The sequence below is a fragment of the Gymnoscopelus microlampas genome, assembly GCF_963454915.1.
Source record: "Gymnoscopelus microlampas genome assembly, chromosome: 15".
In the NCBI taxonomy this organism is placed as follows: domain Eukaryota; kingdom Metazoa; phylum Chordata; class Actinopteri; order Myctophiformes; family Myctophidae; genus Gymnoscopelus; species Gymnoscopelus microlampas.
In genome coordinates, this window is record NC_139952.1 from 22,471,336 (window position 1) to 22,497,681 (window position 26,346).

The window sequence follows — 26,346 nt, forward strand, 5'->3', positions numbered from 1 at the left end:
TGGCTGTGCTTCCTGCAGGCCCTTAAAGTGTGTGTGAATTATGACGGGTAAAAGGAACAAAGCTTTTATGGTAGCTAAGATTCTGTGCATTATCAGCAAACCAGACAATGCAGCAGCACTTTTGTTTACCCTAAGCTGTCCTCATCTTTATTCAAAGTGTGTGCGCCCACGTAAGGTTATTTTGTTCCAAAACGCGGTTAATAGCGTGATAAATCATAGAGACTTGAACTGCCGTTGCCAATGTCACCACGGTCACACTGCTGCGGTGAAAGCGCCAGTTACTGCAACTCCCATCTCTCGATTCACTTTATTCTTCCAATAGACTCATTTACAGTAATGGTCATGGGCTCCCCAATGCACCACTGAGGTTAAGGAGATTTAACATTGGAGCAATCGATCTGTGAGGGAAATTGTGAGGACGCCGTCTTCTCTTATTTATTTATTATTATCATTCCTTTTTTCTTTTTTCTACTGTTCATTTTGGTACCTCAGCGGAGGAGCAAATGTAAGCCCACTTATTGAAGATTTGATATTTGTCATATAAAGCTGTGATATTTATGAGCAATAGATGTTTATAGAACTCAGAGCTCTTCACCTTAATTGCCAAAGAGGTGCGAAAGTCTGGTGCGTAGGCAGATATGTTTAAAAAGTCTTTAGACAAAACACTATTTAACAAACATGACGGAACAACACGTCTTTGATAAAGACTTTACAAGCAGACTGTCATCGCTTCCATTCTCTCACATCTCACTTCTCCTGCTTTCTCATATTTCCTTCCCATCTATCACTTTGCCTCCCATGCCATCAGAAGAGCCAAAACGTGAGCTACTGTGGCCAACAACAGTACGGCTCCCTGCGTTATGGCGGCTCGCCGTGCTCTCCGGCTTGCCACCAACAGCCGGGCCTGCTTGTGTGCCGCCAGTCGCCCTGCCCGCAGGGGAGCCGTCCGGGCTGTTACCTCACTCTGCCCCACAACAACAGCCTTGGCCATAACCACGGCCTCAGCCTCAGCCACAGCCACAGCCACGGCCACGCTCTCAGCCTCGGGCGCAACCATAGCCCGTTCCTCCTGAACAATGTCCCCAACCACGCCTACGATCATAGCCACGTCCACAACCACATCGGCAGCCTACCAGTATGTCAAACTTGTGTGGTTGAGCAGATATACTGTAGCTGTGGTGAATGTCTGTAGAATCCGTAGTGGTAATGAAGGTGCAATCTGTAAAACGATGATCTTGATCACACATTGAGACATGGAGAATCACTTCTCATACACGATCCATCCGATTTCTCTGTAGGTTACATATTGCACCTTTAAATCAAAGTAGAAATAACGTATACTGTAGGTAGAATATGTTGTTCGCCATTTTATGTGGGGCTACAGTACTGCATACTTATTATGACATGCCCAGAACATTTACTCTCGGCTTCATGTAGTCAAGTTCCGGTGCCGACAGAAAGTTGAACAGCTAAAATCAGTTCATAATTAAAAAGTTATATTTTTGTGAATATTAGAGAAGGGTGGGTTGAAGGAGATAAATTGTGGGTTGGTAAAAAGGGGAGAGGGAGATATACTCCATATCCTTGTTTGTGCGTTTAGGAAAAAAAAACTTGTTTACTCTGCTGCAGATGAATTTCGTACGTACAGGTTTTTCTCTCTTGAGAGTGTTTTTCCCTTCTCTTTCTGCTTTTCATACCACCTCCTCACTTCTTCCTTTTTCTCAACCACTGTGGCGTGCCCAAACTGTCAAAAATCTGTGGTTTACTATCCAAACAAAGCCTTTTGTAAGTGTATCCCATGGAGGCCAGGGGGAGGCTCTGTCATGACAGAAGAGAGGGCCACACCGGCATAGCAATGAGTGTTGTTACATTAATGCATACTACTGTAGCTTCAAATGAAGCCTATTTTAGAGAACCGAACAGTAACTTCTGCTCAACGCGGCTTAATCCAAACACCCTAATGAACACAGATGATCATATAAAGATCATCTGATTCTGATGAGAGCAAATAAACCGTTTTTTTGCATTATCCGTGAAAATTACTCGAGCAGTATGAATTCAGCAAGGTGGGTTCACATAAGGATGCTTTGACTCAAGCTGAGTCATCAAAGCTATTGTTTACTTCATGCCCGATTTCCCCCTGATGACCAATTTTTAGTCAAGGGTACAGCGGCGTTTTGCCTCGAATAACACAGCGGATAATAGTACTGTTGAATAGGCATTTTGTACCTGGCGTATATCCCCACAATACCTGCCATGCCTCCGTTAGACGGAGTTGGCTCTGCCGAAGCAAACTGGAATTTTACACCGACAGAGGTAAAATGTCAGTCACGCATGTCGAGATGCTGAAACAGATTCAAATTCCGAAAGCAATCTTTTTTTTAATTAGAGTTGGAAGTATAGGGACACGTTCCATGCAGCAAATTCACCGTGAAAGATGGGAAAACATGTTTCTAGAATAGACTCTGATCCCCTGAATAAGACCCTGATCAGGTGTTATTTTCCCCCTCCACCATTACCTGTATAATTTTCTTTGTTCATACAAGACCTGCTAATGTGTCATAAGATATGATATGCTATGATAAACCTTTTTTTAAGATTTTACTTTTTCATAGATAGTCTACAATGAAGATTGACAGGAAATGGGTAGAGAGAGTCAGGGATTGACATGGGCTCGGGAATCGAACCTAGGACTACACGCCTTAACCACTCGGGTATTGGCGCCCCAAGTTAAACCTCTATTGATCACCAGTAGCAGCAAGTGCAGTAAGAATGAAACATGTAAGAGTAATGGTCAAGAACCAAACCAAGTTAAATAATAATAAGACAATTATAATACAAAATAAAGATAAATACTGAGCTGCCATGGCCCTAGGTACGATATCTGCACTAGATCGTTGAATGAGCGAATGAGTGATGAACCATTATACAATAAATATACAGAGAACATGTGAATGAATCATTCTACATCTACAGTGAATATATAAATGAGCAAACGGGTGGGTATATCAACAAAGAATATAAGGAACAGGTATTTGTACTGACTATCAACAAAGAATCTAAGAATGAATGTGTACAGTGACCATGAGAATGAATGAACATAATGGAAACCGATTCTATGGAAAACAGAGGCCATTCTTGACTAAAGGACAAATCAGAGCATCAGGGTCATTGAATGTGTTACCGTTACAGTATATATATATAAGAACATAGATCCTATTACTCTCCTGGCCTCTACTGCTGCTAATCTGGCCACTGCAGTGTGACTTTTATCAGACAAGTCACGCCAAGCAGGCTTGATCACACGCTCATACGTGACACAAACAAGAGTGCACACTTACTCAATGTCCTTTCCATCTCTCTCTATCTCATTCTCAGACGGACTTTGAGAAGGATGTGGATTTGGCATGTCAGACGGGTAAGTCTCTGTCTCTCTCTCCCTCCCTCCCTTTCTCCACCCCTCCCTTGCTTTTTTCTTTCCTTTCATCTATGTTCGTATCCATTTAAACATGGGATTAGAGTAGCAGAGAGGAAGCAGTGAGCTGTAACACCGCTCTGCTGCTGTGCATGTCAATGTGATTCTGTGATGGGCGGGACCTATTAGGCTCCCGTCAGTCACGCGGGATCTGCCCAATCAAAAGAGTGTTTTGGATGGCATGAGTTTGGATGAGACTGATTCAGCGTGTGAGGCCTCCTCCTATCATCTGTGTGTGTGTGTGTGTGTGTGTGTGTGTGTGTGTGTGTGTGTGTGTGTGTGTGTGTGTGTGTGTGTGTGTGTGTGTGTGTGTGTGTGTGTGCGTTTGCGTGTGTGCTTCTGTCTGTCTGCGGATGCACATAACCGTGTGTGTGTGTGTGTGTGTGTGTGTGTGTGTGTGCGCGAGTGCATGCATACACAGTGGTGGAAAAAGTACTACATTTAGGGCTGAAGTGGTTAATGTATGTTTTGTAATAATAATCAAAATCCTCAAAGTAACTAGTAACTAAAGTTTTCAAATAAATGTAGTCGAGTAAAAGTACAATATTTGGATCATAAATGTAGTGGAGTAGAAGTAAAAGTATTGGAAATTGGAAATGTAGTACAGTACTTAAGTAAATGTACTTAGTTACTTTACACCACTGTGCATACAGTATGGTTATCTCTGAATCCAGATGTTTATCATGGTTGTCTTGAGTTCAAGATGTGTTTTGTAAAAATTAACACAGAGCCACTCTTTCCCTCCACCCTTGCAGAGAGAGGACACCCATGTAAGTTTGTCACACACCTGACCTTCGCCACTCCGCTTTGGGCCATGCAGTCCCTAAACTCATATAACTCCTTTGCTCATTGGCTCCTGTTGGCCTGTTGGATACAGATGTGAGGGGATAGGATAGGATGGGTTGAGCCGAACGTGTCACACGCCTATCCGGTCCTTTCAGATCAGTTAGCGCCAACAGAGTAGGGAAGCAGAGAAGGTGCTAGTTGTTGTGTTTAGTGACGGCCATTCCACATAGTAGTATGCTTTGATCTAAAGGTGCTGTAAGTCATTTATTTTATTAAAAAAGTTAAAGCTCAATATCCTGGTCGCCCGTTCTCCAGCTCTTTAATAAACAGAACATACATTTTCAGGTTGGACACCAATTTGATCTGATCAGGAGAGAGAACCATTCACGTTTATAGTATTCTAGTTCCAAGTTTGTATGCTATTTTTGTTTTGTTTGTTGAATCACTTCCAATTTCCTCTATGAGTTCTCTCTCCTGATTGGATGAAATCAGTGTCTCGACCTGAACATATATTTTCTCTTTTCTAACGAGCTGGAGAGACGGGGAGAACACTGAACAAACACTCTATAGCAATGATTATTATCTTAATATAGAGCTATTTAACACTTATTTGAACAAATAAATATCACTTACTCCACCTTTACGCCCGATTTATACCTCATTGTACGACGTTGTCGCTCGTCGAAAATAACCGATCTACAAGCTCACACGTTGCATCTGCTATGTTCGGCAAGTGACACACGTTGTAAGACAGAGTATAAATTAAGCATTCATGCCCAGTCCCAATTACTGGCCAAGTGTGTACCTTGACAATGTGTTGCTTTGCATGAAACAGAAGTACGTTGCTGGCTCTAGTATGCACAGCAGCTATATTGGAAATAAATTGGGCCTCTTCCTTACTTCCTTCACAGGTGTTACCAATGATTGTAGTAAAGGCTCTGTTCCATTTAGTGTAGCACAGTGGTTCTCAAACCTTTTAATTTCAAGGACCCCCATAACTTTTACGGGTTACACACCCGTAAGGGGCCATTTGGAACCCCCTCAAGGACCCATGAGGGTACCTGGTCCACACTTTGAGACCCACTGGTGTAGCAGAGTGGAACAGAGCCTTCATTAGCATCTTTGCTAACACCCGTGAAGGAAGTAAGAAGAGGCCCAATTTCTTTCCAATATGGCTGCTGTGCATAGAACCTATTGGGATTTCTGGGTTTTTTTCCCACTCCAATCATGGTGGATTGAGCATGATTTCCAGCATGCACTTATCGAAAGTTTGGTTGTTGATGGCAGATGTATGTAGCTGTTTATACAGTAACGGGTGTTAGCAGCATGTCAACTTAAGTAGCGTTTTTTCTGAGAAATCTCCCTTATTGTTGTTGCTGTGTTTATTTGGTTTTGTTTTCCCTAATTCATGCTCCGTCGTACGGCGGTGTCTCATCCGAAAATAACTGATCTACAAGCTCACAATGCGTCGAATCGCCCGGCGCGTTGTGAGCTTGTAGATCTCGCTATTTTCAGCCACTCTACGGGTGCAAACCCGGATGCAACGTGGATATGACGTGTGAGCTCGTAGATCGTTTATTGTAGGGGCATGCGACACCGCTGTACAACATAAACCAGGCTTAAAGGGATAGTTAAACCCAAAACATTTTTTCCCGATCGATTAGTCACCCCGTGGAGACTTAATTGAATTCATGGATATTTTTGTCGCATTCCTAAGCCAATAATTGATGACCAGCGGACCGGTAGGCAGCGGTTCCTGTAGGAGACACAAAGGAGACTCTTTGTGTCTCCTACCGGAACCGCTGCCGGTCATCAAATTATTGGCTTAGAAATGTGACAAAAACACCCCAGGTCCATAAGTCTCCATGGGGTGACTAATCGATAGGGGAAAAACAAGTCATTTTGGGGGTGAGCTATCCTTTTAAGAACCAACGCATGAAAGCTTGATGGAGTCGTTACAGTTTCATGATGTGATGCATTGTGACGTCAAGGCACACACACACACACACACACACACACACACACACACATGACCAGTCCGCACCACGATGACGCCGCACTGCATGTGCTCGCAAGGGGCAGGGAAATAATGGGTTTTCACGGTGACCAAGCTGTGAAGTGGACTTCAAGGTATTCGGGTGTCTTTCATGTGAAAGCGACGGTGCCCGGTGTGACAGTGTACCTTTTTCTCAGAGCTAATAAAAAAGCCCTGGCTCAGCAGCAGATACTGAGATGGGAGAGATACTTTGGGTCACAGTGTCAGGGATAAAACTCATCTCAGACTGCATAAATCATCTAAAGCCCAAAATGAGAAATGAAACTTAACCCGTTCAATCCGGGAGAGCGTCTCGTGTCATTTTTTTCTTTGGCTATTCAAAAATAGCAGATCTGCAAGCTCAAAGCGTGGCACTCGGTGCCGCGCTATGAGCTTGTAGATCTGCTATTTTTTGAAAAGTCGTGAAAATGTGTGAAAATCTTATATATATATTTTAAAGCGAACATTTGTCAAATATTTTGTTCCAGGGATCCCCAGCAAAGATTTGAGTTCAAATCTTCGCTTAAAAAAGATTTGCACAAAATAATGTTCAACATTTTTCAAAAAATAGCAGATCTACAAGCTCATAGCGCGGCACTCGGTGCCGCACTATGAGCTTGTATATCTGCTATTTTTGAACAGCCAAAGTATAAAATAATGATTATAGCTCAAATCTAAAATGACACAGATGCGACCCCGGATGGAATGGGTTAAGATGCAACCTGTTTTATTTCTCTCTCTCTTTTTTTTCTCCTCTTCCTTTTTTCGCGGTGGTGCCACTATACCACATCACCACGGCTCACGGTTAGGTCTTGATCGAAGCCCCCGTGGGTGATTTCATAGCGGCGCGTCCCCCCGGTGCATCTCTGCAACCCAATCAATGAGATATATTGCATTTATTCATGGGTGTGTTGCAAGGATTATGTTGACTGTACTAGTTCCAATCCACAGATGTTTGTCTATATTATAAGGGAACTCACTTTGCTTTTATGACTGCATTTCTCTCTATCTCCTTTTTCCTTACCCACATTTATCTGTTTGGTTGTCTTCTTTTTTGGCATTATAATTTTATACCCTGTCAAATTCCTTCCTATGCATTAATCATGAATTCCTTCTTTTTTATGTTAATCATCTCTGCTTAATACGCTGATCCTGTCTCTTGATGCTTCCTCTACCTTGCATGACTATTCTTTTTCCCACCCTCTTTGTCCTCCTCCATAACCATCTGTCTCCCTGCTCTCCCCATCTAATTTTGCCTCCTCCATATTACTTCTTGCCTGCTTCTTGGACCTCTCTCTCTCTCTCTCTCTCTCTCTCTCTCTCTCTCTCTCTCTCTCTCTCTCTCTCTCTCTCTCTCTCTCTCTCCCTCCCTCGAGCCGATTTTCTCTTCTCTCATGACCTTTCTATTATGCTTTAACTTCATCCTCACTCATTAACTTCCCCCTTTGCTTTTGCCCTCGCTAATCTCCCAAAACTTTACCTCGCTCCTACGTGCGTCATACCTCCCTCCCTCCCTCCCTCCCTCCCTCCCTCCCTGCTCTCTCTCTCTCTCTCTCGCTCTCTCTCTCTCTCTCTCTCTCTCTCTCTCTCTCTCTCTCTCTCTCTCTCTCTCTCTCTCTCTCTCTCTCTCTCTCCACCGACCCCCCCCCCTTCCCCACTTCCAGTTATTTTCAAGGAGGTCAACACCTGCAACCCAGCCACCATCACCGGTACCCTGTCCCGCATCTCCCTCGACGATGAGGACGACCCCAAATTGTCCGCCCACCAGGAGGGGGGACTCAACTTCAGCGCCCTCCCCGGGAACATCCCCCCTCCCAACCTTATTGTACAGGTACATTGGGTCCAGATAACTTAAAGCTGAAGTTATTTATCACCCGAAGGAGCATCAGTCAGTCGCAGGATAAAACCAAAGTACATATTGTCACTATGGATAGATAGATCCCCGCGGGGGAATCTCAGTCGCCCAGAGTTAGCACAGGAGTTAATAGTTACAAACTACAGATACAAAGTAAGGAAAGTCAGCAGTACAAAGGTAAGAAAAACAGTAAGAAGAACCATCGATAACATTGTACTCTATGCAGAAAAACAACAACAGCACCAGGTTACAGTGTCCTCACTCCTCACAGTATCCCACCCCAAAACAAAAGAAAGTGTCAGTGACATACTGTGCAACCAGTACAATCAGTGCAGTGCAAAGAAGAGTGACAGTGTCAACAGTGCAAACAGTACAATAACCATACCCTACAGTGGCATTAGAAGTCAGAGTCCTTAGTTCATCTTTTATTCCAAGTTATTTGACACTTGACCTGGCAGAGTGACCAACGTGTGTCTCGTTGTAAATCCTCATATATAGGTAGGTGGGTGGGTGGGTAGGTGGGTATAGTTGGTTGGTTGGGATGGTACATACTGTAGATAAGTAGGGTAGGGTGGTATAGTAGGTATGTAGGGGCTATGTGTATGAGCTGTGGCACAAATTAGTTTTTGCCAATTCAAAACACATTGCAGTTTTGCCTTGAGAGGATTACCTCTCAGACATATCTAATGTATTGCAACAGATTACAGAGAGGGGGATACACAGGTAGAGATAGATAGCTCTGGTGGGATTTGATGCAAGCTCTAGTAAAGGCCCATGTGGGTCTAGAGATGCATTGGGCATTGGGCCAGCTTAGACAGCTTAACTGGCAGTGCTTAACTCTCCTTCTGATCAGAAATAAACTCGGAGGCGTACATCCAGGCTGCAGATGCTTTGATCTTGTATTTTTTTCTCCATCAGGTTCCGACACTGGGAGGCCTCAACGAGCTGAGCGACACGCCCCTGAAGAAGGAGGTGAACGTGGACCAGCAGAGGCAGCAGGGGCAGCAGCGCGGCGGGGCGCCCGTCTACCTGTGCACCGAGAGCGGCCTGGGCTGGGCGCGGCCGCCCCCCGCCTCCAACTCGTCCCAGGACGGGAGCACGGGGAGCGGAGGAGGCAGCGGAGCGGGATGCGAAGGGGACTACATGGTCTTACCCCGTAGGACGGTCAGCCTCAAGCCCCCGACGCCCACCTCCCAAGGGGGGTGCCTGGGACTAGGGGGCGAGGACAAGCCCCTCAACATCGCGGTGGACGACCCGCCCTTTCCGCCTCCCCCCTCCCCGCTGACCCTGCACCCGGCCGAGAGCGAGGCCTACCCGGCCGACTTTGTGCCGCCCGGTGTGGGCGACCTCAGCATCGCCATGAACCTCAACCGCTCCTACGGGACCATCAAGACCATGCCCCATGGGCACGGCCACATGATGGGGCAGGGCGGCCTCGTGCACACTCACGGCGGCCACATGCACGCCCACGGGCACTCGTTGCAGCTGAAGCCCGGCCAGAGGCCGTCGATGCGGCAGATCCTGACGGGGGGGAGCACGGTGGAGAGAACCAGGACCCTGCCGCGCAACCTGGGCAGCACCACCACCAACGCCAACACCAGCCTCTCAGCAGGATCCCTGGAGGTGGGTATCTCGGGACTTGGAGGCATGGATGGAGGCAGGAGGCTTCCTGTTTCAGTGGTCCTGTGTATCTCAGTCTGACCGATGTGTGCAGGGGTGTCAGAACATCTAGTTTCAGTTGAAAAGAAAAACTAGACAATTTAGTCTAATTTTATTCAAATGTATTTGCTATTGTCAGTCAATATAGATTTTTTACATACAATAATTACAGTGACCTTTGGATGCTGGATACGCTAATAGATAATACGTAGAAGCTTGCTAATTTCTCCGAAACCAAGTCTAATCAAACCTGGCACTTGCGCCTTACCCTCCAAATCCGAGTAGCGATATGCTAAAAAACACATTAGCCACTGCTGTGCATGCGCTTACCTTGCAAACACGACATAGCCATACATTGCATGCTAATGATGGTTTGAAAGGGCATAGTGCTGACGTTATTAATCTGACATTACCGTCTGGTTTTCATTGTGTTTTAATTCCTCTTGCATAGTTATACATCAGCCAAATGAAAAGAGGTGCTTGGGGGGGAGAGAGTTCATGGAGGGCAGTTGATGCAGGGAAGGGAAAAGAGGAGAACAGGAAGGATGGGAGTAAACTATCTGGACAAGAATCGCTGTGGGAGGAACTTTCTCTCTGTTGGCACTGCCCACACAGACACACAAACAATAAATGTCAGCCTTCAAGCGGGTCTAAACACTACTACGGTAAAAGCATGCCGTTGTTTGCCTCAGAACAAATGTGACATTATAATGGAAACAATGGAGATAGGCTGGCACCAGCAACGTTATGTTCAGTTAAGTGGTACTTGCTCACTGACACAATGATTTAGGAAATGATAGTTATTTTCACAGTGGTACGTATCTGCAGGTCAGATTACTCTGTGGGTGTGCGCGTGCGTGTGTGCATGTGTGTGTGTGTGTGTGTGTGTGTGCGCGTGTGCGTGTGCGTGTGTGTGTGCGCGCGTGTGTGTGTGTGTGTGTGTGTGTGTGTGTGTGTGTGTGTGTGTGTGTGTGTGTGTGTGCACGTGCGCGCGCACTTGTGCATCACCCCCAAGCTCTGCAAGGTGGCACAACAGATGGACTGAGATGTACAGGATCAGAGGAAATACCCCCTGGCAAATGTTTTTTAACCCACCTTAATTACACTATACTCACTCCCTCTAACATACACGCCTTGCACACACACACAACCAGACACATGCACAATGCATGCACACTGCACATGGACACACACAGAGCATGCACACAGACACACACACACACACACACACACACACACACACACACACACACAGATGCTGTCTGCATGTGGTTCTTTCCCCCAAATGGCCTCTCGCTGACTCACAAAGTTGATTAAGGAAATGAGAATGACATACTTCCACAGAAAAAGTGCAGATGTTTCATTTAGGGCTGAGGACGTTGAGGACAAGTCGTTAAAATGTCTGGATCATAAAATCTACAAGTGCACCGTGAATATCAAAAACTTCCCCCGGTGGAACCCTGTTGTGTATAATTAACCAAGCACGGTCATTTAGCTCTGAATGCGCTTGATTTGGATATGCTTAACAAAGCGTACCTCTGAAAAATATATCGTCGCTTGTTAGGTCGAGTATGTCCAAAAACCTTACTTTTCAGGAAATGGAAAAAAAGAAACCTGCGTTCAAGAACCAGCTTGTAGATCTTCTATTTTTGCTTTTGTGCTCCGCTGTCATATGAGTACGTTTCAAAGAGCATTGATTTATCAAAAGAAAAAGAAAAATAGATACATAAAACGATGAAATAATGGATCTACAATGTTTCTGCCGACAGCAACGTTATGCTTGATTTGGAAGTGCTCAACAGAGCGTACCTTTGAAAAATAGATTAGCAGGGAGAGTTTTTCTGCTATTAATACTCAGATATGATCAGGCATAATGAAGGGAATCAAGGAGATGGAAGGAACAGTAAAAGACACATCATTTCGATGAGTATTTTGCAATGTTTCACATTGTTTCATACAATGAATAGACATGGGGTTCCTACACTTTCCATGCCAATAAGGATCCCAGACAGCCATAGCCTGTGGTTGCGCCCCCCTAGTGCGAAATTACTTTAAAACAAAAAAAAGAAAATAGTGAAGATAGGCAATCTACAAGCCCACAATGCGTTTCATTGTGGGCTTGGAGATCTTTGAAGATTTGTTGCAGGGTAGGCCAATACTTTAGACCAGTGGTTCTCAAACTTTTTCATGTCAAGGACCCCCAAATTAATATATATTTGGTCGCGGACCCCCATCTGAAAATATGTTGTGCCAGGGACCCCCAGAAGCAAAGATTTGTGTTAAAAATCGCTTAAAAATTAAGTGTTCAAAAACGTTCAAGATTCTTGAAAAATATCAGATCTACAAGCTCATAGCGTGGCACGAATAGCCAAAGTATAAAAGGTTAAAGTGGTTAAAATGATTGTGACGCTATATTTACACATTTTGACGGGGACCCCCTAGAACCTCCCCAAGGACCACTGGTGGTCCCCAGACCACTGGTTGAGAACCACTGCCTTATAGACCAGTAAACCTCATGCTACTACATTTTTACCTTATAAAATGTGTATGTGACTGAGGTCATGACAAGTGTCATGAGTGTCCTCCACATGTCATGCACTACTATGTATATGAATGTTTCATGTACCACATGGCTATACAAAGTTCAATCTTGGATGTTTCCCTTCTCAGGTAAGGCTTCACTGTGGTAAGAAGGAATGTAATGCAGGGTTAACGGGTAGACAAGACAATACATTAAATTAGACAGCTTCACATCAACATCTGAAGTAAAAGAATAAGAAAACATCAGTTCGCCATCTGTCTTTATAGCTTTTTACCTTTTAAAACCTTTACTGCTATCACATCGCATCAACAGCTACATGTGTTTGGACTATGTACTGTACAAAGCTTTAGAAAAACTCTGGTGAGAGCAGTCTCACAATGTTTTAATTGAAGATGAAAGCTTCTTTAGTGTTATAAGTATAAGAGAGTACAGTTTTTGGATACATTGCAGCAACAAGAAACACTGGTGAAATGTAAAGTTGGCTCTACATTTGCAGTTACAAGGACCTCAACTCGAATTGTATTCATTATAAAGCACATTTGAAATGACTGTGGTCGACCAAAGTGCTGTACGAGTCAAAAACGAAACAGAAAACAAGAACATTTTATGGAACAAGAAAAGACAAATTAATCAAAAACATTGCCCAAGTGAAATATAGGAAGGAAGAGTCAGAACGGTGGTTCTCAAATTGGGCTCCGGGGACCCCCAGGGGTCCTTGAGGGGGATCCATGGGGTCCCCAGCCAAATTAAAATATAGAAATGGATAAGCAGCAATAATATAAAAAAAAACGAGAATTGAGGAAAGCCAAGGCCTGGTTGAAATGTGTCTCTAGATGTTAGAGTGGCCTCTATAGTACATCCACAGATACTGCTATAGATGTAAGTTTGAAAGAAAGCCCTACATTCCAAATGCTCCTCGGTGTTCGGTTTTGCTCTATCCTTGTTGATTTTAATGGAATGTCTTTTTCTTGCTTCTTTTTTTCAAGTCTCCAAAAACTTCACAGGAAATGATGTATATATTTGAGAGCACAGTGTATGTGAACCGGGAAATTATTACTCCACTCTAATTTTGGCTTATTCCACTTCAGCAATCTCATTACATTAAAAAACAGACTGAAGTTTTTCCTTTTTGGCATCAGCATTTGCAAGAATGTCTCAATCATCCCACACACCCCCACCCCTACCCCCAGCCTCTCTCTTTTGGCACAAAGAGAGAGCGAGAAATGCACACCGAGTATGATTGTGGGTTGTAGGCCTGTGTGTGTGTGATAGTGGTTGATGCGTGGTCATTGATGCTGTGTTCTCTCCCCCTGCCCCCTCCTCCTCCAGAGGAAAAGAGTACGGTACTCTGAGCTGGACTTTGAGGTAAGATCCCGCGCCTCATTCTCTCCATCAGCCCGTCCTTCGCTTGCGTTTGCTTCCGCCAGGACTGAGTAACACATAGAGGAGGCAGTAGTATAGTGGCATCGCGCAAACCCCTCTCACCCTCGCACCTGTCGTCCACCCTGCACTTAGAACACAGACTTGTTGCGGCCCATGCACTTTGGCAGTAGTAGGCTATGCTGTTTCTTCAACAGAAAACTTTTAAAACCCTGTCCTGGTCAGATTAAGATTTCACCCTATTTAACCACTGAAACCTTATTCGGACGTTGTCGTCGACGTAGAACAACTTTTTTTTTGTTATTTTGGCAATTCTCGGCCATTTCTTATTGTCTTATAGTCAAAATACTTTTCGTCTATAATGACATGCCCAAACATAGGGACGCCAGGTTGTAAATAGTTTTAACTAACGGCTTTATTTTATTGTATCTTTTTTTCATCCTAGTACAATTAGATTAGAATCAAATAATGTCATGCCACTGTTTTGCGGATGACAAAACCAGAGCACAGGTGCATTATGGGTATCTCAACTGTGGACATGAACAGTGGGGGGGGGGGGGGGGTCCCTGGGGTGCTAGTTGAAGAAACAGCTAAGTAGATTACTCAGTCTGAATAAGTGATAGTAACTTGATTATGAGTTGATGATGTTGTGGCTATTTTGATTTGGTTGGCTGGTTGTACTGTAAGTGTGTTGGAGCAACATGCTGTAGGTTGTACGTGTGTGTGTTTGTGTTAGGCCTGTTCTCCATAGAATGACCTGGATATCCTATGAATGTCCAGTCTTGAGCAATACTCCTTTTTTACAAATCATGCATGACCAAACACTGCCCTATGCATTACTTGCGTTGATGACTATTATTGGGTTTCAGTTATTGTGAAGATTTGACATTCAGTTTCCACTTTGGTACTGTGTGTGTGCCTGTGTTGTGCGAGTGTGGTTTTGAGCTACTAACTCTGATGATGGCTTATCTTCCAATTGAATCAAATCTATAGTTGGTAGTTGCGCTGCTGCATGAATTTTATGGAATGGAGTTTTCACTTGTCCCGACGCACATGCATCTTTATCGGGGAAAAAAGAAGAAAAGCACAAAATAAAATAAAAATGTTAAGGCTAACAGTCTGTAACAGATAATAACACTCCAAGGAGAATAAGGCAGACACAAAAATAAAATAACGAAATAATACAGTGTGTGAAAGGCAGACCAAAGAGATGAGAGTGCCCACTCTGAAGTAATTGGAGCCGGTGCTAAGCGCCAGTCCTGCCGGTGAGTCTTTGAGCGCTGGCATCTGGCCCTCATGTCGCTTTCAACCTAGCAAGCTGCTTTGACGATTAGCCGCTGCCGAGCAGCTAAAGCACTGGCCATTAGTGCCGAGAGACAGCAGCCATGGCAGTGACAAATGCAGTTTGCTGTCAGAGACTTCTACTGCAAAGAGCAGGATGAGCTGCCTCCCACAATGACATTCAGAACATGCAGAAGGCAGTTTAATGGAGTGTGTGCTCGCTTGTACTAATGCAACACAATAGTTAAATTCCCAGTTTTGTTTAGTTTTTTTCTGCCTCACTGAGATCACTGGCTTGCAACTGCTGGGCAAACCCTGTTAGCAGTTTTCACCAAATTCTCGCTAAATTTACTTCGCCACAGGACTCAAAGTTGCCAAATTCCCAAAGGCTGAGGAAGTGGATAATTTATGAGCCCAAGCCAGCTATCGATCGCGCTGTCGCCCTTCCCATCTAACCTCCCCTTCATGGCTGGCATCGCTGCAGTTCCCCTTGGCCTCTCCCCCATTCCACACACCTTGCTGCCCCTATTGCCCCCCGCCCCCCCCTTTACCTTTTTTTTTTGGTTTCTATTCTGTTCATTTTTTGTCCTGTCCCTTCCTTTCCCTTCCAGAAAGTGATGCACACTCGCAAAAGACATTCTGAGCTGTACCATGAGCTCAACCACTCCTCCAAGTTCCACACCATAGACAGGTATAGCAGGGACCCAGCCATGTCCACATTCAAGGTAAGACCCTCGCCCGAGGTATACAGTTTGGGAACCCCCTGCATCCACGCAAACCCCCTATACTAGGGCTGCAACTATCGCTCATTTTATCGGGGATTATTCTATCGATTACTTTTTCAATTCATGAAATAATCTTAAAGGGCGTTCTTTAAATAATCATTATATAGATCAACAAATCGCCGTGAATTTATTTTTTTGTAAATGACTAAATTGATTAGTCTGAAACTACTTATTTTTACTACTGAAACTTTTTTTTAAAGGCAAAAATAGCTGATCTAAAAGCTCACAACACGATGCGTTGTGAGCTTGTAGATCAAAAATTCGTTGCATTTTAGAAAATCGCTGATTTTATTCAAATTGATTATTTATTTTATTATTGATTAAATCAATTTGTTGCACCCCTGCACCTCCCCCCCACCCCCCCAACCCACCCACCCCACCCACGTCAACACAATCCACCCACCCCCAAGTCCCTGTACCCCCTACACCCCCCCCCCCCCCCCCCCCCCCCGCAGCCCTAAAGAACTGCCAATGAAAAGCACTGACCCCTGAACACAGAACAAAAGGATGGTACTGTGTGTGCTAATCACTGCCTGGTCTCAACACCACAATAACACTGTCTGAATGAATTGCAGGTCTTTACATTCATCATAATTATGAGCAAAAGTCATTTGCCAAACAGGTTATATTTGAATGCCCTTCTATTCATAATTCAGCTAAATTAACGGGCGAGGGAATGTGAAATCATTGTTTGCCCTGACAAGGGAACTCGAGTGCTTTTGCAAATTTATGTGTTTTCACTTGTGGTTTGATCAATTCACTGTGGACAAAACAGCAATAACTACCTCATAAATATAACCCTTATGAACATATTCACATTTCCGCTTTTCTTAGATCTCTTGAATGCATCCTGTAATTGCCCAGAATTCACTCAGTGCCCTTATCTTGGCTGGTGCCTTATTAAGTACCTGTCACAAACAATTGGTCACAAGAGCTTTCACGTGATGGCTAATCAATCATGCCTGGTTAATGAATTTGGAAATTCTTTAATTTGGGCCTCCTAACCTTAATTCTCGCCCTCGACTTACAAAATGACTTTTATCACGCTGTAGCTGTGGCATAATCAACATGTGTTTCCATCTGTATGCTTTGTCTGCATCTGTTGTTTTTTTGTATTATATGTTTGTTTTGATTAATTTCTTGGTCTAGTTTGTCTGTGTCTGTGTGTGTGTGTGTGTGTGTGTGTGTGTGTGTGTGTGTGTGTGTGTGTGTGTGTGTGTGTGTGTGTGTGTGTGTGTGTGTGTGTGTGTGTGTGTGTGTGTGTGTGTGTGTGTGTGTGTGCGCGTGCCCGCCCGCCCGCGATTATTGAAACAGAGCTTCTATGAATCATTAATGCACCATTAGCAGCCAACGAAAGTGTCCCCACTCGCTCTGCACTGACCTTCAGAGGGCTGATTTCATTAAGATTGAAATGTGTGCGCGTGCGGTCGCGCGCTCGTGCACACCTCATCTTTCGGACCCGCAGTGCATGGAGCCGTGATGAGTTAGTCAGCCTTTCCCCTGGCATCAGCACACTGGTTCACACCTAATTTACACTGCCAACACAAGAGGACAGGCCAGCCTGACATAGCTCATATCGTTGCTGTCGGCCAGGAACCTTGTATGTCCATATTTCAACTTTTGTATGATTTTTTCGTACATTATTCGTCGTACAAGAGTGTCGCACAAAAGTAGAGAAAAGAGCTGATCTACAAGCTCATAACGTGTCACGTCATGACACATTGTGAGCTTGTGCATCTGCTATTTTTGCTATTTTTCAAAAGCAAAAGTGGGGTTCAGAGTATCTGTGGGTTTTACAAATATATAACCAATGAAAAGTATTGAGCCTAAACTTTAAAGTATATATATATATATGTATATATTTTTTTATTATTTTCCCTCTATCAGCCACTATATAATTATGTTGGGGTGTTTTCTTGCAGAAAGACACATGTATTTTGGTTTTGTTCCACTGTTTATGTTAATATTCCACTGTTTATGTTGACATTCATCCCTTGCGGGGACGCCTTTGTCTGTCAAACGTGTTATGTGCTCATTAGTGCTCTCTCTAATCAATTAATGTCTCTAAGACAGCCATCACTTTGATACCTGTCAGAGAGGGGAGGGGGGAGTGTGTGTGCACACACACAGATCTGCGATCTTACCTAGTATACCTTTAACAAGACACTGTGACTAAATAATAACTTCATTGGATCCATTGGAACACAGGTTCTTTTTTTCCATTTCCTGAAAAGTAACTGTTATGGACATACAAGGTTTCCACCTTACAGCGGCAATATTCCCCATGACTGGAGCCCGCCTGATGCCATATTTTTGTGTCCATTGCTGATCCTGGCGAGTCGAGCCGAGTTCTAGACCACTGCTTACCAACATTTTGACCAATGTTTTGTCAAAGAGTGCAACATTTTCTAATCAATTACAAAAACGTTGATTTGCTTCAAGTTTATATTTGAGAACGTTTAACTTATAAGCAAAAAAATATGTAAACACAAATTTTTGGATGAAAAATAAACAAACTGAACTTTATTTGTTTTAACCAATAAAATAAAGAAAATCTAAAATAGCTACAGTACAAAGCTCACAACTCGTCATAATGCACAAACACGCTTATGCACACTCACACATTCATTGCCATCCCCTATGCCAGGCTGGTATAGCCTTTCTCCTCACTCTTCATTTGCTAAATTTCTTGCTAAAGATTTTCAGGAGCTTTGCCCAACTCCCCCATTCATTCATCTCTGTTTTCTCGAAGCAGAGAGAAATGGCGGACCGCCGGCGAGGCACGTGCCATATATTAGAGGCAGCCATCCTCGACGGGCCGTGCCACAGCACACAAATGTGCCTCGGAGCGAGCTCAGGGGTTGCTTTTAGATTAATGCAAAGAATGTGAAGGTCAAATACAAATGAATTACTTTTATTCAAGCAGTTGAGAGCATTGGCAAAGAAAGAAAGAAATTCTCAAGTTAAAAGAGACGTTGGCCGTGCTGCCCAGCATTTGATACCAACCACATTTACAATTTTTGTGCCTCAGTAAATGTGCTCAGAACAGTAAGGAAACACCTGCTTTACACACCTGTACTGTGATCATAAAGGAGGCAAATTGGAGATTAAACACACGTGCGTGCGCACACACACACACACACACACACACACACACACACACACACACACACACACACACACACACACACACACACACACACACACACACACACACACACACACACACACACACACACACACACACACATACACACACACACACACACACACACACACACACACACGGAGAGACAGGACGCCTGTACAGTAGGACAAGCTGGATACATTCATAAAGGGCAGCACCTAATGGCTCGCTCCCCTGAATCCATTATGCTAAAAGTGAGTAGACTCGAGTGAATAATTATACTGATAATGCTATTAGTGTCAGGCCTTTGACAGGCCCCAGCTTGAGTTCGGCTCGTCTGCTGTCAACATCTCACTTTCGAGAGTCATCCCAGACACTGAACTGCTGACTATACAGCAATTATGGAGATGAGAGTCACACGCGTGCGTGCGTGTGTTTTGTGTGCATGAGTATGTTTGGTATGCATGTACATGTCTATAAGTGTGTGGCCCTACTGTACGTCCCTGTCCACGATGGTTTCATGTCTGTGTCGCTGTGTCTTTGTGTGCTACACAGCAAACTTTGAGAGGGTGCAAATGTTACTTACATTTGTACCCTTTCAGAGTGAAAGGAACACTGAGGATTTTACAGTGAACCTCAGCGGGTTGTCCTGTCTTTGTCAAACTGATGAGCTCAGTTCAGGGGATCATAATTACTGCCGGAGTAATTATATTAATGCCCTGTAATAACTTTTAACAACCTTCCTTACAAATCTCCTTCCTCCCATATGACAGGCAAGGTGCGAACGTCCATCTTCTTTCCTTAAGCCACGCGGCATTGTGAGTTTAGATGAAGATTGATATTCTTAACGTCCTGCAGCCAAATTGACCTATCACTAAGTAAAATGTTCACAGCACCAAGTGATCATTTACCTCGAGCAGCTACCTAAAAAAAACAATGACCCTCTACTGCTATTTGCAGGGCTCCCCCCCCTCCCTCAAAAAAGTCCCTGACTCCCATTTAAACCTACATCCATAACACCTTGAACCTGTCACCCACCTCTAACGATCACGGCCGGTGTTCGCACCCCGCAGGTCCCACCTCGCCCTCCACCAAGACAAAACACAGAGCCATCGCTAACTCACGTTTACAAAGAAAGTCAAAGTAAGCATGCTAAGCCCCATAAACCGATGTATAAAGACCCTTTTAAATTTCCATAAAATTAGGATTGATGTGCCCCAGGATTACCTCGTAGTCTGCCTCTGTATGTATCTGTAGTAGGGCGAATAATCATGACTTTTGAAAGTATTTGACTCAATGTGATATGATATGAAATACGTTTAATGTCTTTAACTTGTCATATAGTTGTCACGGTCCAATTCAATTGAAAGTGATCTATTTTCTTTAATACTGCTCTTGGGATGTATTGTGGACATTGGTTTGCTAAAAATATATACCTTTGCATGGATCCATGATGCTTGAAGCTAATGATAAGCGCGATGCTACCCTTAGCGGTTGGACTATATATTTTGAGACCCAAAAAAATACAACATACAGTACAGTACATACTGGCAAACTATTACCATATCCCATGTGGTTCATCAATCACAGCTAGTCACCTGTGAATGTGAATTTTGCAAAGCCAAATGAGTAGATTAACCCCTTAGTGGTAGTAGCATATATCCCATTATGCTACCCTGTCCTCAGTCAAATCCCATACAAATGAATTTTGGAACTTCAGCTTATACTCAAAATCCTAGTAAATTAAACTGGGACTCTCTTCTGATATCTAACATTTCCCTATTCATGGAATTGTGTGGTGGGTTGATACAGGACTGGGTGTCTCCTATATAGTAAGACATGTGGAGTTTGGGCTTTTGTTTGCGTTTGTGTCGTGGTTTACTTTTAGCACCCCATTTCAGCTCTGTGACAGTGTGTCCATTTCAGTGCCTGAACTAAATATGACCTTAAAACCGTACGATAAAAAACAAGTTCTAAATCACTCTATTAAAAACAATGACCCATCCAAACAGGTTTATAATCACCTCATGAACCATTATACTCAGTTCATAAAACAGCTCATTAAAAAGCTGGCACTTAAAAGGACTAAACACAATGCACTCTGTGCGGGTGCAGAGGAGATACCCGGGGCATTGGTGGTGGGGGAGCTGTCTCAAAGGATTATGGGGGTCAGGAAAAGAGTTGAACTGTTGCTTCTCTGGAAAGGTAGGATCTTTGTGTCAGTCACGGAGGAGATGAGTGGATATCGGAAAATGTCGACACAACACACACATATACACACAAAAATCGACTTTCACATCGTTTCCAATTTCTGTCTGATACGTGCGGTGGGCCTAGATTGGTGTTAGGCTTTCCTTGACATGTACAACCATGGACTCCGCCCTCCTCAATCACTTCCATAATTCTTTTTATCTCAATTTCTCCCTCTCTCTCTCTCTCTGTTCTATCGCTTTATCTATTTCTCACTTGTTTACGCACTTCATTCGCTCTCAAGCACTTCCATTTTTCTCCTCCATTCAGTCATTCGTGCCCTCCAATCCGTCTACGCTGTCAGCAGCTGTCTCTCTCTGTTGCCCACTTGGGTCTTTGTAGTGGCCAGAGCTCACTGCGTTTCCGCCAGTGGCCGTGCATTGCTCTCCGTCTGGGCTGGCAGTTCACCTCGAAGTGATGACTCAGTGCTTGCCTGAATGGGACTCACTGTGGCAGGGCACACATGGCTGCAAATGGATGGGGCCCATATTAAATCTGCTGCCCCATAATGGAAGACAGTGTACAAATGAAGCCAGCGTGGGCTTGCTCAGGCAGAAAGACAAACCTGTCTGCCTGCTGCAGTACGCACTGCGCTGATGTTTAGATTCTGAATGGCTTCCTCCTCTGTCTTTGTCTCCGTCACCCTGGGGTGATCGTGTCTTTACTTTATTTAGTGCAATTCCCTGTATGGTTCAGAAGGTGAATGCACAAGTTTGCCCGCAGCGCCCAATGATGCAATGGGTAGTTTGATACTTCATGTGCCAAGTTGTGCTAAGTTGTGCTTCTTTGTGTGTGTGTGTGTGTGTGTGTGTGTGTGTGTGTGTGTGTGTGTGTGTGTGTGTGTGTGTGTGTGTGTGTGTGTGTGTGTGTGTGTGTGTGTGTGTGTGTGTGTGTGTGTGTGTGTGTGTGTGTGTGTGTGTGTTTGCATACTGCCATAGCCAATGCATATTTCAGCTCACAAATGGAATGTAATTTTGTCCAGTTGTCTGCTGCATTGTTGATTAAATGAAGCATGCTTGAAAGTGGATCAGAGTCAGAGAGCAAGACAAATGACTACTTTGTTGTGATTTTACCCATGGTTGATCAGAGAGACAGCAAGTATATTATTACTATTATTATTATAATACAAAGGATGGAATCCCAGGGCCGGTCCATAAGTAAATGTGTTCATCATATTCAATCATGCCCTGATTTTTTCATTAGTCTGCCCCATAACAATGGAGGCGATACTGAGGCTACATCCACACTAATATGTTTTCATTTTAAAATGCTTGACTTTTGCTATGTTTACGCCTAGTGTCCACACTACAATTGTTTTGAACCCCTAAAACTGAGACATTTAAAAAATACTGCTGACCCCATTTTAGTTGAAGTTTTAACCTGTGTGGGCGGACATGGAGACTGAAAACCCACATTCTTGATTGGGTCTTATCGGCCATGACGTCTCCTTCTCTGATTCATCACGTCCCTATCACATGACCCTTTCCTGGGGTCATGTGATAGAGAGCGTGGAAAAAGTACTACATTTTTTTACTCAAGGAAAAGTATCAGTACTGCAATGTAGAAATACTCTGTTACAAGTAAAAGTCCGGAATTCAACATTTACTTGAGTAAAAGTACAAAAGTATTGGTATCAAAATGTACTTAAAGTACAAAAGTAGAAAGCATTAATTATGCAGAATGTCCCATTTCAAATGTATAAAAAGCTTTTGAAAATAGCAGATCTACAAGCTCACAATGTGACACATCGCGACGCACTGTGAGCTTGTAGATCTGCTATTTTCAAATAGCCGAAATGTATAAAGGTCTGAAGTGGTAAATTAATGTTTTTTGATAATAATCCAAATCTGCAAAGTAACGGGAAAGTGACATAGTGCACGTGGGAACGATTTTAGGATCTCGTGTAACTAGTAACTAAAGTAAAAGTAAAAGTACAATATTTGCCTCTGAGATGTATACAGTAGTGGAGTAAAAGTAGAAAAATTGAAATACTCCAGTAAAGTAAATGCACCTCAAAATGTTACTTAAGTACAGTACTTGAGTACATGTACTTTGTTACTTTACACCATTGGAAGAAGAAAGACATTAGTACCTACCAGTTGTTAATTCAACATGGATAACAGATTGCAGGCGCTATGCAAATTCTGCATTTTATAATGCATAATTGAACTATAATTTTCCACAAAATACCTTCCTCCCTAGTATTTTCTGCAACTAACCACCAGTACGTGCACGTATCAAGTCAATGGTCATGTGATTTGTGCTTTCAGGCACCTACATATGGACAGAGATTATTTCTGAAACTGCTAAAACGCTCGTGTGGACGGAGATTGTTTTTGTTTTAATATGCCATTTTGAAATGAAAACGTATTAATGTGAAAGAGGCCTGAGGGTGCTCTCATGTATTCACAGCTAAGATTAGTGGTTGTCATTGAAATTACCGCCCTGTTGTTAAGCCATTGAATGGGAATTTGGCTAGGTAATGTGCATGCTTTGAGGATGCCTGGTGTAAAGTGAAGTTGTACAATTTTAAATGACAAAGGCCCTTTGTTATTGATTTAGCGGGGGCAATTTGACTGCACTTGCAAACCCTGAGGCCTGGTAGTCAATTTGCTGGCATTAAGCTAAGGGGCTCCAATTTCACATTTCAGCAATAAAAGCAAGTACTCCATTCACCTCCCCTTTTCTCCTTTCCTATCTCATTCTCTCCTCTAATCGTCCTCCCGGCCTGATATTTTTCTGTCTGTCTCCTTCATTTCCTCATCTCTTCCTCTGAACTCAGTCCTCAGTGACACGACTGAAGCATTAATTGAATAATGAATTCCTCTCATTAGCTTGTTTTTAATTATTTCCCTGCCCCCCTTCTCCTTGCTGAGCATAAACTCATCAACTGTTTTCTTCCTTCCACGCAAATTGCCCATGAAAACCGCGGTGTGGCGTGGCGTTTTGCCGCGCGCTAGCCGGCTCTCTCCCCGGTTCCATCAGTGGCTCCTAATGAGGAGTCGGTTAGCCCAGGCGGAACAAGGCTAACGCTAGCTTCGCGCACCGAGAGGCACAATGCTAATTTAGCTCGTTTAGTGTCCTTGGGCCAATTAAGGGGAGGTGAAAGGGGCCGAGCGCTATAGCCGGAACTATTTCAAGATGTGAGCACCAGCTTGAGATTGTAGCTCTGCACAGGGCTTGGCTGCAGCAAGCCGAGTGTGTGTCCTGATTGCTCGTTTGTTTGCAATATGTTGCACTAATGGAATTTATTTGCCTGACATTCACTGGATTTGGCGCTTTGAAGGCCTTATTACTTGTGACATAAATTCCTTCCCGGGTAAGGGGTAAGTGGTGCTAAAGACTGCTATAACCAATTACCATCTATTTTTTGTGCCCTTATAATCCTCCAATGCTGAATAGGCACTCTGGATTCTATCCCCACATGAATGGTATAGTACAATGAAGTATCGAAAGACTTTTAAGTGGAGAGGTTTGAGTTGAGTTCCAACTCGCTGACCCAAAACCCACGGACAACTCGTACACCATAGTCATGTTCTGGTATCCACTCACTCTCCTCTGGGTTCCATGCTAGGCCCCGCTTGGTGTTAAGTATCAACTTATGTATATCATTTGTGTTTGTTTTCTTGTGAGCCTCTCACCCATCATCTGTTTTCTGGATTATTATTTTTTTTTAAAGCCTACTGGTTAACCTTTTTATTGATTTATGTTTTTTTTTTTTCTGTTTTGTTCTGTCCATCGGCTGATTGGGTGTTGCTTGCATGTTTTCCGTCATGTCCTAGTTTGAACATAGCCAAACAGTCAGCAGACCCATGGGCGTCCAAGTCAACAAAGGTAAAAATTAACCCATTTATTCACAACCCCCTCATACCCAAGATAGCCTTCCATTCCATTAACCCGAATCCTGCATATCTCCACTCCACAGTCCCAAAGGGGTTAGTCTATGGAGAGAGGGGCAATGGGAATTCCACCCAATCCACTATCCAAGCTCCTCGGAAATAAACCAATAGATGGCTTTAAATTATCTAATGATTGTTCGTCGTAGTTGACCTTCTTGATCCCTATTATCTATGTCTCTTCTCTCTTTAATAAGCATTTGATTAGTTTTAGTCATGTCTTAGCATGTAGCAGCTGTCTTCAATAGCACAATGCACTGCAAATGGAAAGTATTGGTGAGACTGCATAGGACGGATAAAAAATGCATACCGGCGGGGACAGTCAAAAGCTATTACCGGGACTGGTGAAAATAACCAAGTACAAGAGTGTTTGCGAAAGCTAGAGTGATCGATAGAAAAGAATGAGACAGAAGCAAATTGGATGGCAGCACAGAGCAGAGGAAGGAACATGGATACAGAACAGATAAAAAGGCAGGTGACAAGTATAGAAAAAAGACGAAATGTTTGTGTGTTTATAGGCAGAGAGGCAGAAGACGGAGACGTAGTTTATAATAATAATAAACTTTATTTGTTTAGCACCTTTCATGACATGAAATGCAGCTCAGAGTGCTTTACAGAGCCAGAATAAAGCACAGGTGCTTTACAGAAAAGGTACAAATAATGTAACAATAAAGCAAAAAAGAAAAGCTAAAGCATAAAACAACATTAAAAAATATGTATAGCAAAAAAAAGGCAGTGAATCAGGAAAAACAGTGAGGACATGAATAACAACACAGAGATTTAAATATCAACTAAAAGCAAGAGTGAAGGCCAGCTTGAACCGTTTGAAACGCACAAAATGAATAATGCATATCGTCACTGTTGGGGGGAAACCTTGTATATCCAAAAGTGTTACTTTTCAGGAAACAGAAAAAATAACCATGTGTTCCAATGGATCCAATGTATTAGTTAGTCACAAGCTCTTGTTAATACTTTTCAAAACCTTCACACACCACTTTCACTTAAAAAAAAGAAGAAGAAAGAATAGCAGATCTACAAGCTCACCACCCGTTGCATCATGATGTGTTGGCCTTGTAGATGGGCTATGTATTTGCTACTTTTGTGTGACACTCTTGTATGACGAAGTAGATGTTGAAATATGGAGATACAAGGTTTCTGCCAGACAGCGACGATATTTATGCATTTTCCTGCACAGAACACCACCAATCCACTTCTGCACTGGCTTCTGAAACACAGCATGCCCCTAATGTACACTTAAAATGACAAATAAGAGAA

General features: G+C 43.4%; 1 protein-coding gene across 1 annotated transcript in view; it reads left to right on the plus strand.

The window, feature by feature from the left end:
• Positions 1–26,346, plus strand: part of adgrb2 (adhesion G protein-coupled receptor B2) — a gene marked incomplete at its 5' end in the record, with an annotated part of 273,288 nt that overhangs the window by 241,760 nt on the left and 5,182 nt on the right. Inside the window, 6 exons of the mRNA XM_084080191.1 lie at positions 3,379–3,418; positions 4,231–4,245; positions 7,961–8,127; positions 9,070–9,774; positions 13,682–13,717; positions 15,625–15,738. Of these exons, the coding sequence (XP_083936317.1) occupies positions 3,379–3,418; positions 4,231–4,245; positions 7,961–8,127; positions 9,070–9,774; positions 13,682–13,717; positions 15,625–15,738 (1,077 nt within the window). The remainder of the gene's footprint in view (positions 1–3,378; positions 3,419–4,230; positions 4,246–7,960; positions 8,128–9,069; positions 9,775–13,681; positions 13,718–15,624; positions 15,739–26,346) is intronic.